At 51.3% G+C, this 16,888-nt stretch overlaps 1 protein-coding gene across 1 annotated transcript in view; it reads right to left on the bottom strand.

Annotated features, from left to right (window-relative positions):
• USP53 (ubiquitin specific peptidase 53) overlaps nt 1-16,888 on the bottom strand; it is a 298,888-nt gene that overhangs the window by 219,886 nt on the left and 62,114 nt on the right. Inside the window, exon 4 of the mRNA XM_030192265.1 lies at nt 8,450-8,555. Within this exon, the coding sequence (XP_030048125.1) occupies nt 8,450-8,555 (106 nt within the window). The remainder of the gene's footprint in view (nt 1-8,449; nt 8,556-16,888) is intronic.

The raw sequence follows: 16,888 nt of genomic DNA on the forward strand, positions 1-16,888 counted from the left end.
TTGGGATCAAAAGAAACAAACAATTGGGCGGACTGTCTGTTGGGCTGTGTCCGCTCCAGATAGAAGGCCAATGCTCTCTTGCAGTCCAATGTGTGCAGCTGACGTTCAGCAGGGCAGGAATGAGGACGGGGAAAGAATGTTGGCAAGACAATTGACTGGTTCAGATGGAACTCCGACACAACCTTTGGCAAGAACTTAGGGTGAGTGTGGAGGACTACTATGTTATGATGAAATCTGGTGTAAGGGGCCTGGGCTACCAGGGCCTGAAGCTCACTGACTCTACGAGCTGAAGTAAATGCCACCAAGAAAATGACCTTCCAGGTCAAGTACTTCAGATGGCAGGAGTTCAGTGGCTCAAAAGGAGGTTTCATCAGCTGGGTGAGAACGACATTGAGATCCCATGACACTGTAGGAGGCTTGACAGGGCGCTTGGACAAAAGCAAACCTCTCATGAAGCGAACAACTAAAGGCTGTCCTGAGATCGGCTTACCTTCCACACGGTAATGGTATGCACTGATTCCACTAAGGTGAACCCTTACAGAGTTGGTCTTGAGACCAGACTCAGACAAGTGCAGAAGGTATTCAAGCAGGGTCTGTGTAGGACAAGAGCGAGGATCTAGGGCCTTGCTGTCACACCAGACGGCAAACCTCCTCCATAGAAAGAAGTAACTCCTCTTAGTGGAATCTTTCCTGGAAGCAAGCAAGATGCGGGAGACACCCTCTGACAGACCCAAAGAGGCAAAGTCTACGCTCTCAACATCCAGGCCGTGAGAGCCAGGGACCGGAGGTTGGGATGCAGAAGTGCCCCTTCGTCCTGTGTGATGAGGGTCGGAAAACACTCCAATCTCCACGGTTCTTCGGAGGACAACTCCAGAAGAAGAGGGAACCAGATCTGACGCGGCCAAAAAGGAGCAATCAGAATCATGGTGCCTCGGTCTTGTTTGAGTTTCAACAAAGTCTTCCCCACCAGAGGTATGGGAGGATAAGCATACAGCAGACCCTCCCCCCAGTCCAGGAGGAAGGCATCCGATGCCAGTCTGCCGTGGGCCTGAAGCCTGGAACAGAACTGAGGGACCTTGTGGTTGGCTTGAGAAGCGAAGAGATCCACCAAGGGGGTGCCCCACGCTTGGAAGATCTGGCGCACCACTCGGGAATTGAGCGACCACTCGTGAGGTTGCATAATCCTGCTCAACCTGTCGGCCAGACTGTTTACGCCTGCCAGATATGTGGCTTGGAGCACCATGCCGTGACGGCGAGCCCAGAGCCACATGCTGACGGCTTCCTGACACAGGGGGCGAGATCCGGTGCCCCCCTGCTTGTTGATGTAATACATGGCAACCTGGTTGTCTGTCTGAATTTGGATAATTTGGTGGGACAGCCGATCTCTGAAAGCCTTCAGAGCGTTCCAGATCGCTCGTAACTCCAGAAGATTGATCTGCAGATCTCATTCCTGGAGGGACCAGCTTCCTTGGGTGTGAAGCCCATCGACATGAGCTCCCCATCCCAGGAGAGACGCATCCGTGGTCAGCACTTTTTGTGGCTGAGGAATTTGGAAAGGACGTCCCAGAGTCAAATTGGACCAAATCGTCCACCAATACAGGGATTTGAGAAAACTCGTGGACAGGTGGATCACGTCTTCTAGATCCCCAGCAGCCTGAAACCACTGGGAAGCTAGGGTCCATTGAGCAGATCTCATGTGAAGGCGGGCCATGGGAGTCACATGAACTGTGGAGGCCATGTGGCCCAGCAATCTGAACATCTGCCGAGCTGTGATCTGCTGGGACGCTCGCACCCGCGAAACGAGGGACAACAAGTTGTTGGCTCTCGTCTCTGGAAGATAGGCGCGAGCCGTCCGAGAATTCAGCAGAGCTCCTATGAATTCGAGATTCTGCACTGGGAGAAGATGGGACTTTGGATAATTTATCACAAACCCCAGTAGCTCCAGGAGGCGAATAGTCATCTGCATGGACTGCAGGGCTCCTGCCTCGGATGTGTTCTTCACCAGCCAATCGTCGGGATATGGGAACACGTGCACCCCCAGTCTGCGAAGTGCCGCTGCTACTACAGCCAAGCACTTCGTGAACACTCTGGGCGCTGAGGCGAGCCCAAAGGGTAGCACACAGTACTGGAAGTGACGTGTGCCCAGCTGAAATCGCAGATACTGTCTGTGAGCTGGCAGTATCAGGATGTGCGTGTAGGCGTCCTTCAAGTCCAGAGAGCATAGCAAATCGTTTTGCTGAATCATGGGAAGAAGGGTGCCCAGGGAAAGCATCCTGAACTTTTCTTTGACCAGATATTTGTTCAGGGCCCTTAGGTCTAGGATGGGACGCATCCCCCCTGTTTTCTTTTCCACAAGGAAGTACCTGGAATAGAATCCCAGCCCTTCTTGCCCGGATGGCATGGGCTCGACCGCATTGGCGCTGAGAAGGGCGGAGAGTTCCTCTGCAAGTACCTGCTTGTGCTGGAAGCTGTAAGACTGAGCTCCCGGTGGACAATTTGGAGGTTTTGAGGCCAAATTGAGGGTGTATCCTTGCCGGACTATTTGGAGAACCCACTGATCGGAGGTTATGAGAGGCCACCTTTGGTTAAAAGCTTTCAACCTCCCTCCGACTGGCAGGTCGCCCGGCACTGACACTTGGATGTCGGCTATGCTCTGCTGGAGCCAGTCAAAAGCTCGTCCCTTGCTTTTGCTGGGGAGCCGAGGGGCCTTGCTGAGTCGCACGCTGCTGACGAGAGCGAGCGCGCTGGGGCTTAGCCTGGGCCGCAGGCTGTCGAGGAGGAGGATTGTACCTATGCTTGCCAGAAGAGTAGGGAACAGTCTTCCTTCCCCCAAAAAATCTTCTACCTGTAGAGGTAGAGGCTGAAGGCTGCCGGCGGGAGAACTTGTCGAATGCGGTGTCCCGCTGGTGGAGCTGCTCTACCACCTGCTCGACTTTCTCTCCAAAAATATTATCCGCACGGCAAGGCGAGTCCGCAATCCGCTGCTGGATTCTATTCTCCAGGTCGGAGGCACGCAGCCATGAGAGTCTGCGCATCACCACACCTTGAGCAGCGGCCCTGGACGCAACATCAAAGGTGTCATACACCCCTCTGGCCAGGAATTTTCTGCACGCCTTCAGCTGCCTGACCACCTCCTGAAATGGCTTGGCTTGCTCAGGGGGGAGCGCATCCACCAAGCCCGCCAACTGCCGCACATTGTTCCGCATGTGTATGCTCGTGTAGAGCTGATAAGACTGAATTTTGGCCACGAGCATAGAAGAATGGTAGGCCTTCCTCCCAAAGGAGTCCAAGGTTCTAGAGTCCTTGCCCGGGGGCGCCGAAGCATGCTCCCTAGAACTCTTGGCCTTCTTTAGGGCCAAATCCACAACTCCAGAGTCGTGAGGCAACTGAGTGCGCATCAGCTCTGGGTCCCCATGGATCCGGTACTGGGACTCGATCTTCTTGGGAATGTGGGGGTTAGTTAGAGGCTTGGTCCAGTTCGCCAGCAATGTCTTTTTAAGGACATGATGCATGGGTACTGTGGACGCTTCCTTAGGTGGAGAAGGATAGTCCAGGAGCTCAAACATCTCAGCCCTGGGCTCGTCCTCCACAACCACCGGGAAGGGGATGGCCGTAGACATCTCCCGGACAAAGGAAGCGAAAGACAGACTCTCGGGAGGAGAAAGCTGTCTTTCAGGAGAGGGAGTGGGATCGGAAGGAAGATCCTCAGACTCCTCGTCAGAGAAATATCTGATGTCTCCTTCGTCTTCCCACGAGGCCTCACCCTCGGTGTCAGACACAAGTTCACGGACCTGTGTCTGCAACCGTGCCCGACTCGACTCCATGGAGCCACGTCCACGATGGGAGCGTCGAGAGGTAGACTCTCCCGCCCGCATCGGCGAAGCTCCCTCCGCCGACGTAGTCGGGGAGCCTTCCTGGGAAGCGACCACAGTCGGTGCCGCACGCGGTACCGATGCGGAAGGCCTCACCTCGGGCATGGGACCAGCCTGCGCCTCGCTCGACGGTACCGGTGGCGCAAGCACCCCCGGTACCGGAGGGGTAGGGCGCAACAGCTCCCCCAGGATCTCTGGGAGAACGGCCCAGAGGCTCTCATGCAGAGCGGCTGTGGAGAAAGACATTGATGTCGATGCAGGAGTCGATGTCAAAACCTGTTCCGGGCGTGGAGGCTGTTCCGGGCTGTCCAGAGTGGAGCGCATCGACACCTCCTGAACAGAGGGTGAGCGGTCCTCTCGGTGCCGATGCCTACTGGGTGCCGACTCCCTCGGCGACCCAGAGCTCTCGGTGCCGACACGGGAAGGAGACCAGTGACTATGCTTCTTCGATTTCTTGGAGCGAAGCATGTCACCGGAGCTTCCCGGCACTGACGAGGAGGACGTCGAATCCAGCCGTCTCTTCCTCGGGGCCGAGGCCGAAGGTCGGTCGGTCTCTGGGGGGCTGTACCGCAGGAGCCCTCAGGGTAGGGGGAGACCCACCCGAAGGCTCACCGCCACCAGCAGGGGAATGGACAGCCCTCACCTGCACTCCAGACGAAGCACCACCGTCCGTCGACATCAGCAAAAGAGGAGGTCTCGATGTCACCGACGCGGCCCTCCGATGTCGCCCCGATGCAGAGGGTCGATGCCTCGATACACTCGATGCAGTCAGGGGTGAAGATGAAGGTCCGGGCGAAGATGAAGGTCCGGGCGCTGACGACGTCGATGCACTGGATCCTCCCGGTGCCGATGCCGACGAAGAGCCCGAGAACAAAACGTTCCACTGGGCCAATCTCGCTACCTGAGTACGCTTTTGTAAGAGGGAACACAGACTACAGGCCTGCGGGCGGTGCCCAACCCCTAAGCACTGAAGACACGACGCGTGCCTATCAGTGAGCGAGATGACCCGGGCGCACTGGGTGCACTTCTTGAAGCCGCTGGGAGACTTCGATGTCATGGGCGGAAAAATCACGCCGGCGAGATCAAAAGTCGAAATGGCGGAAAAGGCACCACAAAAACAAGGGGAAGAAAACTTCGACCTGAGGCCTAAAAGCGGCCTACCCCGACGACGAAAGAAAACTTACCGGGGCAAAAAACTGGAAATATGGGAAGGAAAAAAAGACCGGGGAGTCTCCTTCCACACAGAGTTTGTTTTTTTTTTTTTTTTTTACACGAAGTAAGAACGACGCGCGAGGTCGACTTTCCGGGGCGCGACACGGCGAAAACACGACCGTACCGAGCGCGGACAAAAGAAGACTGATGAACACGAGCTGGTTCGGGCGGGAAGACGGCCGCGCATGCGCGGTGCGCATGGGCGCGCGAGGACTAGCAAAGGCCTTTGGTAGTGAAGTTTCCGATTGGAGGGGCTGCCGTGGACGTCACCCATCAGTGAGAACAAGCAGCCTGCTTGTCCTTGGAGAAATTGCTTTGACACTGGACCTGCCTCGACGCCGGGGAACGATGTCCTCTATGGCAACCGCACCTGGAGTATTGTGTTCAGTACTGGTCTCCGTATCTCAAAAAAGATATAGTAGAATTGGAAAAGGTACAGCGAAGGGCGACGAAAATGATAGTGGGGATGGGACGACTTTCCTATGAAGAGAGGCTGAGAAGGCTAGGGCTTTTCAGCTTGGAGAAGAGACGGCTGAGGGGAGATATGATAGAAGTGTATAAAATAATGAGTGGAATGGATCGGGTGGATGTGAAGCGACTGTTCACGCTATCCAAAAATACTAGGACTAGAGGGCATGAGTTGAAGCTACAGTGTGGTAAATTTAAAACGAATCGGAGAAAATTTTTCTTCACCCAACGTGTAATTAGACTCTGGAATTCGTTGCCGGAAAACGTGGTACGGGCGGTTAGCTTGACGGAGTTTAAAAAGGGGTTAGATAGATTCCTAAAGGACAAGTCCATAGACCGCTATTAAATGGACTTGGAAAAATTCCGCATTTTTAGGTATAACTTGTCTGGAATGTTTTTACGTTTGGGGAGCGTGCCAGGTGCCCTTGACCTGGATTGGCCACTGTCGGTGACAGGATGCTGGGCTAGATGGACCTTTGGTTTTTCCCAGTATGGCACTACTTATGTACTTATAATGTTGAGAGGTCGATGCCCTGTCCGACGGCGGCAAAGCTCCCGCCACCAATGTTGAAGGGGAATAGACCTGGGTGGCAGCAGACGTTGCAGTTGAGGACCTCACCACAGGTAAAGGGCCAGACACCGCTGCAGCAGATGGTACAGAAGGTGCAAGCACCCCCGACACCGAAGCTGACTGACGTAGCAATCCCTCCAGAAGTTCTGGAAACAAGGCCTGGATGCGCTCATCGAGAGCCGCCATCAGAGAAGGCTACGGGGTCGGTGGGATAGGCGGTGTCAGAATCCGTGGAGGCTCGAGTGCAGGCATTGGGAAGCTAGGAGACCGAGTTTTCGGCACCTCCAGCATCGAGGGGGAGTGATCCTCTTGGCGCCGACGTTTCTCGGGTGCCGACTCTCTCGACGTCCTGGAGCTCCCGGTACCGTGCGTTGAAGGAGAACAATGACTGTGCTTCTTAGCCTTCGCTCAACGCCTCTCGAGACTCCTCAGTATCGATGAGAACGACGTGGAATCCTCACGTCTCCTCGGGGCTGGGTCTGACGAAGGCTGGTCCCGGGGGGCCTGCATAACTGGAGGCCTCGAGGCAGGTGGAGACCCACTCGACGTCTCACTGCTCCCAGCACAAGTTGGTCTCACAGCAGCCATTACCTCTCTCCCCGACGTCGATGCTCCCTTCAATGTCGACGCCACTGACCTCTATACCAATGTCGATGTCGAAGGACCGGACTGAGCCCCAAAAGGTTTTTTCACGTTGGGCCTCTCGAGACGCTTGGGTCCGTTTCTTCATACGAAGACACAGACTACAAGCGGCTGGGTTATGACCAGACCCAAGGCACTGAATACACCAGGCGTGGGTATCGGTATCTGAGCTAGTCCGGTTGCACCGACTACAACGCTTGAAGCCACTGGGAGTCTTCGATGACATGGAAGGAAGAACGGCTTCAGCGAAATCAAAAGATGTGATTGTGCCTAAAAACAGAAAAAAGGCACAAAAGAGAAAAGGGGAGAACCTGACCGTGCGGCCTACAGGCCAGCCACAATGAAAAAGAAAGAAAACTTAAAATATGTGAAAAAACTAAAAGGAAACTACGGAAAACCTTATTTTTTTAATCTTGAAAGAAAAAAATTAAAGAAATAGAAGCGAACAAACTGGCAATCAGTAAAGACTTTTCTTGGGCCTGAAGAGGTGCAGAAACGAACGCCAATGCACCTCAATGCAGAGAAAAAAAAAAAGAGAAGTGCTCACGCGACGGGCGGGAAATCAGTCCGCTTCTCGCGCACCAGAAGACTCTGGCAAAACTAACATTTTGCTTGCAAAATGCCGATTCCTGGGCCGACGCAGACATCGACCCACATGTCAGAACAAGCAGCCTGCTTGTCCTTGGAGAAATATTTTTTTTCACTCAACCAATAATTAAGCTTTGGAACTCGTTACCAGAGAATGTGTTAATAGCAGTTAGCGTATCTGAGTTTAAAAAAAATAAGTTCCTGGAGGTAAAGTCCATAGTCTGCTATTGAGATGGGGAAGTCACTGCTTGTCCTGGAATTGGTAGCATTGAATGTTGCTAATTGGGTTTCTGCCAGGGACTTATGACCTGGATTGGCCACAGTTGGCAACAGGATACTGGGCTGGATGGACCATTAAAATAACCCAGTATGGCTATCCTTATGGTCACATAAATACAAGCCAGAGTCAATTAGAGTTAACTAGGAACAGACTCACCTGTTATACATATATATATTTTTTTTTTTTTTTTGTTACATTTGTACCCCGCACTTTCCCCACTCATGGCAGGCTCAATGCGACTTACATGGGGCAATGGAGGGTTAAGTGACTTGCCCAGAGTCACAAGGAGTTGCCTGTGCCTGAAGTCAGAATCAAACTCAGTTCCTCAGTTCCCCAGGACCAAAGTCCACCACCCTAACCACTAGGCCACTACTTGGCGGTTTCAACTAGTGTCTACTACGTGAAATACAAACTAATTCTTACTGTACACTGCCTTGAGTGAATTCCTTCAAAAAGGCAGTAAATAAATTTGGGCACAAAATCACGTATGCAACAATGAAAGGTGTTATTACTGATATCCAGCTCTGTAAATAAGATTTCCACCCCCCCCCCCTCCATTTAACAAGGGTTTTATAGTCTTTGCCTTCTATAGTTTATATACAATTTTTATATACAAACAAAATCTGTGAAATAAAAGCAAAGAGGACAAACATTTGCCTGCTAAAATAAAATTAGACAAAAGAAAACTAAGTAGTTACATAGCAACCTGACAAAAATGCAGTCTTTGTTGGAATGTGTTAGTGCACTTTGGACAGGAATAAACGTAGTTATAACCATCAAGATCTAGAATGCAGCCGTTTTGTTTGATGTACTCACTGGGCACTTTCTGAAGTCATCAGCAGTGTTTGCTGCTTGCAGCAACTCTGCAAACATTTCCGGATTCCGCCGCTCATGCCGCTCCAGCATTCGGTGGACTTCTTTGCTGTGAGTAAAATGTAGATAAGTTCCAGTTATCAATCATCACTGACAACAAGCAGCAGCAGACAGTTTACTAAGCCATGCTAGTGGTTGCCATGCGCTAGCCCATTCACTTTGAAAGGTCTGTGTTGGCATTGCTGTGTGGCTTAGTAAACAGATATTTATTACCAGTACAAAACTATTAGTTGTTCTGCAAACTACCACCAATGGATTGTACAACCTTGCTAAACCAGTTTCACAACTTCAACAAAATCAAGAACTCACCACAAGAAAATTATATCCCAAATAGTTAACTTTTATGAAGAAAAATGCCACTCCTACATTAACAGTATAGAGGAAGTCTTCAATGTAATAGGGCCGTGATCATACATAGGCAACAGAACCCATGCCCATCAATGATTGCAGCCATGGGCGTAGATTGGGGGGGGCGAGGGGGGGGGCATTGCCCCCCCAAACGAGTCGCACCGGCAAACTGGCGGGGCTTAATTGTGTCTTCCCCGCCGGCGCTGCCTCGGTCTCTGACTCCCTGCAGCATTTTTGTCCGTCGCCGTCAGCGCTGCCATTCATTCTCACAGGCAGCCTCGTTCCCGCTCCCCTTTGCCGGTCGGAGGAGTGGACGCGGCAAAGGGGAGCGGGAACGAGGCTGCCTGTGAGAATGAATGGCAGCGCTGACGGCGACGGACAAAAATGCTGCAGGGAGTCAGGGACTGAGGCAGCGCCGGCGGGGAAGAGCGAGGCAGCATGCTGGCTGGTGGCAGGGAGACAGGGAGAGACAGTCACAGGAGCACTGTTGAGGTGATGGGGTAATGCTAGGTATAGGTGAGCGAGAGAGGTGGGGAATGTTGGTGGGGGGAGATGCATGGGGGAGAGAGAGGGAGAAATAATACTGGATGTGGAGGAGGAGGGAGGGACAGCAAGAGAAAGGTGAAATTAGATCTTACCTGCTAATTTTCTTTCCTCTAGACCCTCCAGACCGGTCAAGACGCGTGGGTTATGTCCTCCTACCAGCAGAGGGAGACTGAGAAAACACTAAGCTTTGAAGCCTGTATATATAACCTGTGCAGAACCTCCACTAGCCAGTATACCCCTGACAAAGCAGAGAAACAAAAAACACTAACAACAACTAGCAACCCTGTACGTGGTCACAGTAAACTGCAAAAACAAGAAACATCTTCCGCTTGCTCTTACGGAAACATGTTCCTTTGCCTTTGATAAAACAGTTGGGCTTCTACAGGTGGACTATCAAAGAAGAGCCCCACCTGTCCCGGACTCCTATCACAAAACAGAAATAAACAGTCTGCAATTAGAGAAACAACAATTTACAGCAGCCAAGAATTATCCAACAAACACACCTCCTGGCCTCCAATACAGACAGGGCGGGCTCTTGACCGGTCTGGAGGGTCTAGAGGAAAGAAAATTAGCAGGTAAGATCTAATTTCACCTTCCTCAGCGACCCTCCAGACCGGTCAAGACGCGTGGGACGTACCAGAGCAGTAACTAACTTATGGGAGGGACCTACTAAGGCCAGAGGTCAAAACTGCTGCCCCAAAGCGCACCTCGTACTTTGCATGCACAGGAATCCTATAATGCTTCACAAAGGAATGCAACGAAAACCAAACCGCAGCCCGACAAATATCTAACAGAGAAATCATACTATTCTCCTCCCACGAGGCTGCCATTCCCCTAGTGGAATGAGCAGACCAGCCCCTAGGCACCACAGGACCCTTCACCAAGTAAGCAGATGCAACCGCCTCCTTCAACCACCGTGCTATGGTCACCTTAGGAGCCGCTGCACCCTTCTTTGGGCCACCATGAAGAACGAACAAACGGTCAGAGGCTCTGAAGTCCTGAGTTCCAGAGAGATAACTCAAAACTCTCCTGACATCCAGCTTGGCAATACCACGCTGCTCCGAATCTCCAGCCATATCACCCAACACTGGCAGAGAGATGACCTGATTAACATGGAACTCGGAAACCACCTTGGGCAAAAAAGGAAAGCACCGTCCGCAACGAAACCTTTCCCTCAGAAAGGACAAAAATGGTTCCCTAAAAGACAAAGCCTGAAGCTCTGAAACACTCCGTGCTGAAGTAATCGCCACCAACAAGACCGCCTTTAAAGATAAATCCTTACAAGATGCCGATACCAGAGGCACAAACGGAGGCCTGATCAAAGCATCCAAAACTAGCTTCAAATCCCACGGAGGCACCATCCGTCACTGAGGCGGACGCAGCAACTTAACACCCTTCAAAAAACGCACTACCTCAGGCACAGACGCGAAGGACTTTCACTGAAGCTTCCCACGAAAACATGACAAAGCTGCCACCTGAACCTTCAGTGTAGACAAGGCCAGACCTCTATCAACACCATCGTGCAAAAATTCCAAAACTTCCGCCACCGAAGAGTGAAACGGCCGAACTCGATGGTCTTCACACCAGTGCTCAAAGATTCTCCAAACCCGGACATACGCCAAGGAAGTGGATCGTCTACGGCAACTCAACATCGTAGCAAAGCCACTGGACGAAAGCCCCTTCTTCTTCAACTTGTGCCGCTCAAGAGCCAAGCCATAAGCGAAAACCGAGCCGGATCCGGCATGATTATCGGGCCTTGACACAGAACTGATCCCAACAAAGGCAGGGCCGCCGCCCCTGCCAACCGCACCAGGTCTCCATACCATGGTCGACGCTGCCAATCCGAAGCTACCAGAATCACCCGACCGGAGTGATGTTCGATGCGCTATATTACTCGACCGACTAACAGCCACAGAGGAAACACATACAGTCACTCCCGAAGCCAAGGCAACAGAAGAGTGTCTATTTCCTCCGCTCAACGGTCTCTTCAGCGACTGAAAAAAAAAAAATCTCTGAACTTGCGCATAGCGAGCCGTTGCCCTAAGATCACCGAAAGTCCCCAGACCGACACAACTCACTGGAACACTGACCGAAGAAAAGACCACTCTCTGGGATCTAGAGTGTGCCTGCTGAGATAATCTGCATCTATGTGACCTACCCCGGCCACATGCGCTGCCAAGAGAGCCTGAAGATGAGTTCAACTGCGCTGCCAAGGCTCTTTGTTCCCCCCTTGACGGTTGACATATGCTACTGCCATGGCATTGTCACAGAGCACTCGGACTGCCTTGTGGCGAACCACCGACGTCAAGGCCTGGAGCGCCACCCGAATGGCCCGAGTTTCCAGCCGGTTGATGGACCACTCTGCTTCTGCCCGAGACCACCGGCCTTGAGCTACCTGAGACAATGTGCCCCCCAACCTTGCAGACTGGCATCCGTGACCATTACCAGCCCCTGTGGGGACTCCAACGGCATTCCTTTCCCAAATTGCGCGGACTGAGCCACCAGCGGAGACTGAGACGAGGGGCCACCGACAGCGGACAACACATTTCCAAGTCCTGCGACAGAGGGGACCAACGACTGAGCAGAGCTGACTGTACCTGACGCATGTGCGCCCTGGCCCACGGAACTACCTCTATGGTCGCCGCCATCAGGCCCAGGACCTGACGATAAGTACGGGCCGTCGGCGCCTTCTCTGCAAGGAACCGACGAATCGGACCCTGTAACTTGGAACCAAAAGGCTGCACAAAGGAAAGTGAAGATAAGCTTCCGTCAAATCCAGGGAAGTGAGAAACTCTCCTTTCCTGACCGCACCAGTGACCGACCGCAACGTCTCCATCCGGAAAGAGGGCACCTTGAGTGCCGCATTGACCCTTTTGAGATCTAAAATGGGACGAAAAGTGTCCTCTTTCTTGTGGACCACAAAATAGATCAAATAGCACCCTGAGCGTTGCTGATCTGAAGGAACAGGAACCACGGCTCCCAACGCGAGCAGCCACCGCAGAGTGTCCCTCACTGCTGCCCTCTTGCTCCAAGACCGACAGAGGGATTCCAGAAACACTTCGGGAGAACAGCTTTCGAATTCCAGCGCACATCCGCCTCGAAACACCTTGAGAACCCACTGATCTGACCTGATTTGGGCCCAACTCTGGTAAAACAGACTCAGCCGAGCCCCAACATGCACCAGAGCCTGAGCCCGCACACCTTCATTGGGAATTGTGGCCTGAATACTAACCTCCCGCGGAAAAGCCACACCCTCCGCGATGACTCTCACGAAAGAACTGTGTGCGCTGGAAAAACCGACCCCTAGAGGTCCTACTACTATTAAACATTTCTATAGCACTACTAGACTTATGCAGCGCTGTACAAATTAACATGAAAAGACAGTCCCTGCTCAACAGAGCTTACAATCTAAATTGGACAAACAGACAGCTAGGGGTAGGTCCCACTCGATCTGCCCGGCCTATACCGCTGAGCCTCCCTAAACCGTCCCCGAGAGGAACTAGTTCTGGCCCCTGCCTTGAACCGAAAATCTGGAAGCCATAGAACCTTGGTATCACTAAGACCTCACACTAACTTGTCCAAATCTTCTCCAAAGAGCATAGCTCCCTTAAGTGGCAGAGACCCACAACCATAGCCATATTTTTTGTCTGAAGTAGGCAACAAATCATAAAAGCCTCAGACAAAAAGGATGAACCCATGTCCAAGTCGGCTAACTCCTGACCCCCAGAAGAACCAACATCTACCGAATCATCCAGGAGCTTCTCGGCCCAACGAAAACATGCCCGAGCTACCAGACCCCCACAAACCGAGGCCTGCAGGGCTAGAGCCGACAAAACAAAACTACGCTTGAGAAAAGATCCCAACTTCCTATCCTGAGGATCACGGAGGGCCGTTCCTCCATCAACCGGGATAGCCGTAGCTATAATTACTGCCGTCACTACTGCATCTACCGTGGGAGCCTTAAAGGAATCCCTATCGTCCTGAGGGAGGGGATAAAGCCTCGCCATTGCCTTTGCCACCTTACACGGCAAATCCCATTCCTGACAAATCATCTCCCGGAGATCCTTGTTCATAGGGAAGGATCACGCCTGACGCTGAATGCCCTTCACCAACGGATCCTGGACAGTTTCCCCCAAAGCCACCTCAGGACCAAACTGAAGGGTGGACGACACCTGATCTATGAGTTCTGACAGCTCATCTCTATGGAAAATCCGCACTACTGAAGGATCCTCTCCAGGAATCCAACAATCCTGCTCCTGAGAGCCGTCAATTCCATCTGACTCCCCCAGATCACTAAGCGCAGCTTCTGCAGCTACAGGAGAAAAACATTGCCTGTCCTCTGACCACTCTAACCGTGGTCTCTCAGCCAAGACGGAAATAGCCCCCTCTTCCAATTGGGGGGGGGGGGGAAGGGGGGGTCCCGATCTCCAGGCCTGATACCGCGTCCAGACAAAATCTGGAGGAAAGCCCACCATTCCTGGACCGTCATTAGGCCCTTTTGTGCCAAAAACGGAGGCCGCAGGCCCAAAACCAGCCGGCTCCACGGGCCGCGTCAGACTCAAGATGGCGGCTGTTCCCGCCGAAACTGTTCCCGCTGACAGCGGCCCTGCCTACGCTCCCGCTGACCCGGAGACTCCCGACACCATCGATCCCTCCGCGGTCAAGTCGGGGGGTGCCGCAGCCACCTTTATAGGTGCACCGCAAAGCTACACTGAGCGCCCGGCGCCTCTACCCCTCGTCACGAGCACGCGCGACATCGGAGGAGCTGGGCCGCCATAAACCACGAGGGAAGGGAAAAGCTGTTCCGCAAACGCGCCAAACCAAAAACTCACTCACACTGCAAAAGCAGTGGAGAAAGCGCTGCTCTCTCGTTCCAGCAAGGAATCAAAACCCCCGTTCGGTCCGCTGAAAATAAAGAAATAAATGCTCTTAAAGGCACAGTACTCCAACTCTGGCAGCTGGAAATTGTAAGGCACTCAAGGCTACAATACTGAGAAAGCAGCCGAGGCACAAAGCTGCCAAGCAAAACGAAATAGAATAACTGACCTTAAAGGCACAGTACTCTAATTCTGGCATCTGGAAATTGTAAGGCACTCAAGGCTACAATACTGAGAAAGCAGCCGAGGCACAAAGCTGCCAAGCAAACAGAAATAGAGAGCAGCACAGGGGGAGGGACCCAAACATAGGTGTAACACCCAGGGGGAAAAACTGGGCCCCACCAGACCCAGGGCCCCAAAGCACTTTTTTTTTTTTTTTTTTTTTTTTTTTTTTACACACACACGTACAGGGTACTGCAACAGAATAAAGTTTGGAAGGAAAAAATCCTACGACCCAATGACAAACTACCTCACCAGATTATTGGAGACTGCACAGGCTGTCAACTGCTACCTCTGCTGAGACTGAGAAAATACTGGCTAGTGGAGGTTCTGCACAGGTTATATATACAGGCTTCAAAAGCTTAGTGTTTTCTCAGTCTCCCTCTGCTGGTAGGAGGACATAACCCACGCGTCTTGACCGGTCTGGAGGGTCGGGGAGGAAAGGGGAAATGTTGGAACATGGAAGTGGGAGGGAGGGAGACAGAGAGAGATGCTGTATGGGGATGGGAGAGATGCTAAAAGGGGAAGGAAGAGAACGAAAGAGATAGATGTTGGGCCCAGGGTGCAAGGAAGGGAGATAGTGAGAGTGATGTGGGCAGTGAGAGAGAAGACAGAGGGAAGAGAGGTTGTACATGGGGATGGATGAGAGGGAGGGATAGATATACACTAGAGGGGAAAGAGAAAAAGAGGGAGATTGTGGATCCAGGGACAGAAGGGAGTGAGGGAGAAATGCTGGACAATTGGAGGGAGGGAAGAGAGAGAGGAAGAAATGCTGGACCACAGGGAAGTGGGGGCTGGAAGATGCTGGGGTGTGGGTGTGTGTGTGGAAGGGACAGGGAGCTATTAGGCTACAATGGGAGAAAGGGAGCAGGCGTGCTGGGCTAGAAGGTTGGAGGGAGGAAGATGCTGCAAATGGTGGAACTATTTGGGAGAGGCCAAAGGGGAGGTGGGAAGGAAACAAATGAGAGGATGATAGTGATGGGGGGGGGGGGGGGCAGAAATGTGGTAAGGGAGAGTTGATTAAAGATTAAAGGAAATGAAAGGTTGGAGGAAGGACAGAGAAGAGGAATGGGGCAGCTAGTGGGTGAGAGAAAGAAATGGAATTTGATAGCTGAAAACTAAAAAGGAGGAGGATGAGGACGAGGGTGAAATTTAAGTGATCAGAGAGGAAAGAGCTAAAAAAGAAATAATGTGTCAAAGGTAGGTGTAGTGAAGGAATGGAATAAGACAGGAGAGAAGAGAAAAGACAAATAGACAGCAAGCAGTTGAAGGAGAATTAGCAGAAAGACAGGAAAAGAGGAAACTGGAACCAGCATGATTGAACAGTAAAATGTCCAGACAACAAAGGTACAAAAAAGTATTTTATTTTGAATCTATTAAATGGAATATCAAATGGAAAGAAGACACTGCATAAAACAGAAGACACTGGGACCAAAGCGAATAGAAAAACTAAATGATCAGACAACAAAGGTAGAAAAAAGTATTTTAATCAGAATTTATTAATTGGAATATGTCAGCTTTCTGTGAAATTTTGCATGTAAGTTTCAATTTTTCTGGTATTGCTGCATGCTGAGTCTGACTTCTTGAGTTAACTTTCCAGTTCAGTATTTTGCCTTCATATTTTTTGCTTTCTAGTTCCTTGTGTCATGTCTGTTGTGTCATGTGTTTTTCACGAGGTAGTGTATTGGTGTTTTAGAGCCTGGTGTAAATACAGTTCTGCCTTTTCACGCATAAGGTTGCAGCTCGTCCTGTCCTTGGAATTAGTACTGTTATGGTTTAGTAAGGTTATGAGTGTGTTTTTGCACAAGTTTGTGTATAGTGTGTTGCAGTGGAGAGATTGTGTGTTGGCTTTACTGAGGTGGCACCAAAACATCAGAAAGGGTGTAGAGCCTAAATCACGACACACTACCTCTTGAAGGATCTACATATAGAGCTTATGCATTTCTAAGGTCAACACTGGCATGGTATGGGAAAAGGGGTGGGGAAATACTACTGGAGTGGAAGAAGGAAAGAAGGAAGGGAGAAAGAGCTGGCTTGATATCTCATACATATTCATTATGGTTATTCCCAAAAAAGCCAGCTCTTTTTCCCTTCCTTCCTTCCTTCCTCCATATTAGCATATCATTTGCATATGTATATATGCAAATGAATATGCTAATATGCTCTGCCCCATCCTTTGCCCCCCCAAATGAAACAGTCAAACTACGCCTATGATTGCAGCCCAAAACCAGGCTACTCATAGGGCTTAATACATCACTCGACTTCCAGATACACCACATATATTTAGTGTATAACAAGTAAATATTTAAATGTGAGTCATGAAAAAACATCAATACAAAAGTCACAAAATGTCACATTTCAATAGATCCATAACACAGAGGCACCTAAGTCA

The sequence above is a fragment of the Microcaecilia unicolor genome, chromosome 2 (genome assembly GCF_901765095.1).
Source record: "Microcaecilia unicolor chromosome 2, aMicUni1.1, whole genome shotgun sequence".
NCBI classification, from domain to species: domain Eukaryota; kingdom Metazoa; phylum Chordata; class Amphibia; order Gymnophiona; family Siphonopidae; genus Microcaecilia; species Microcaecilia unicolor.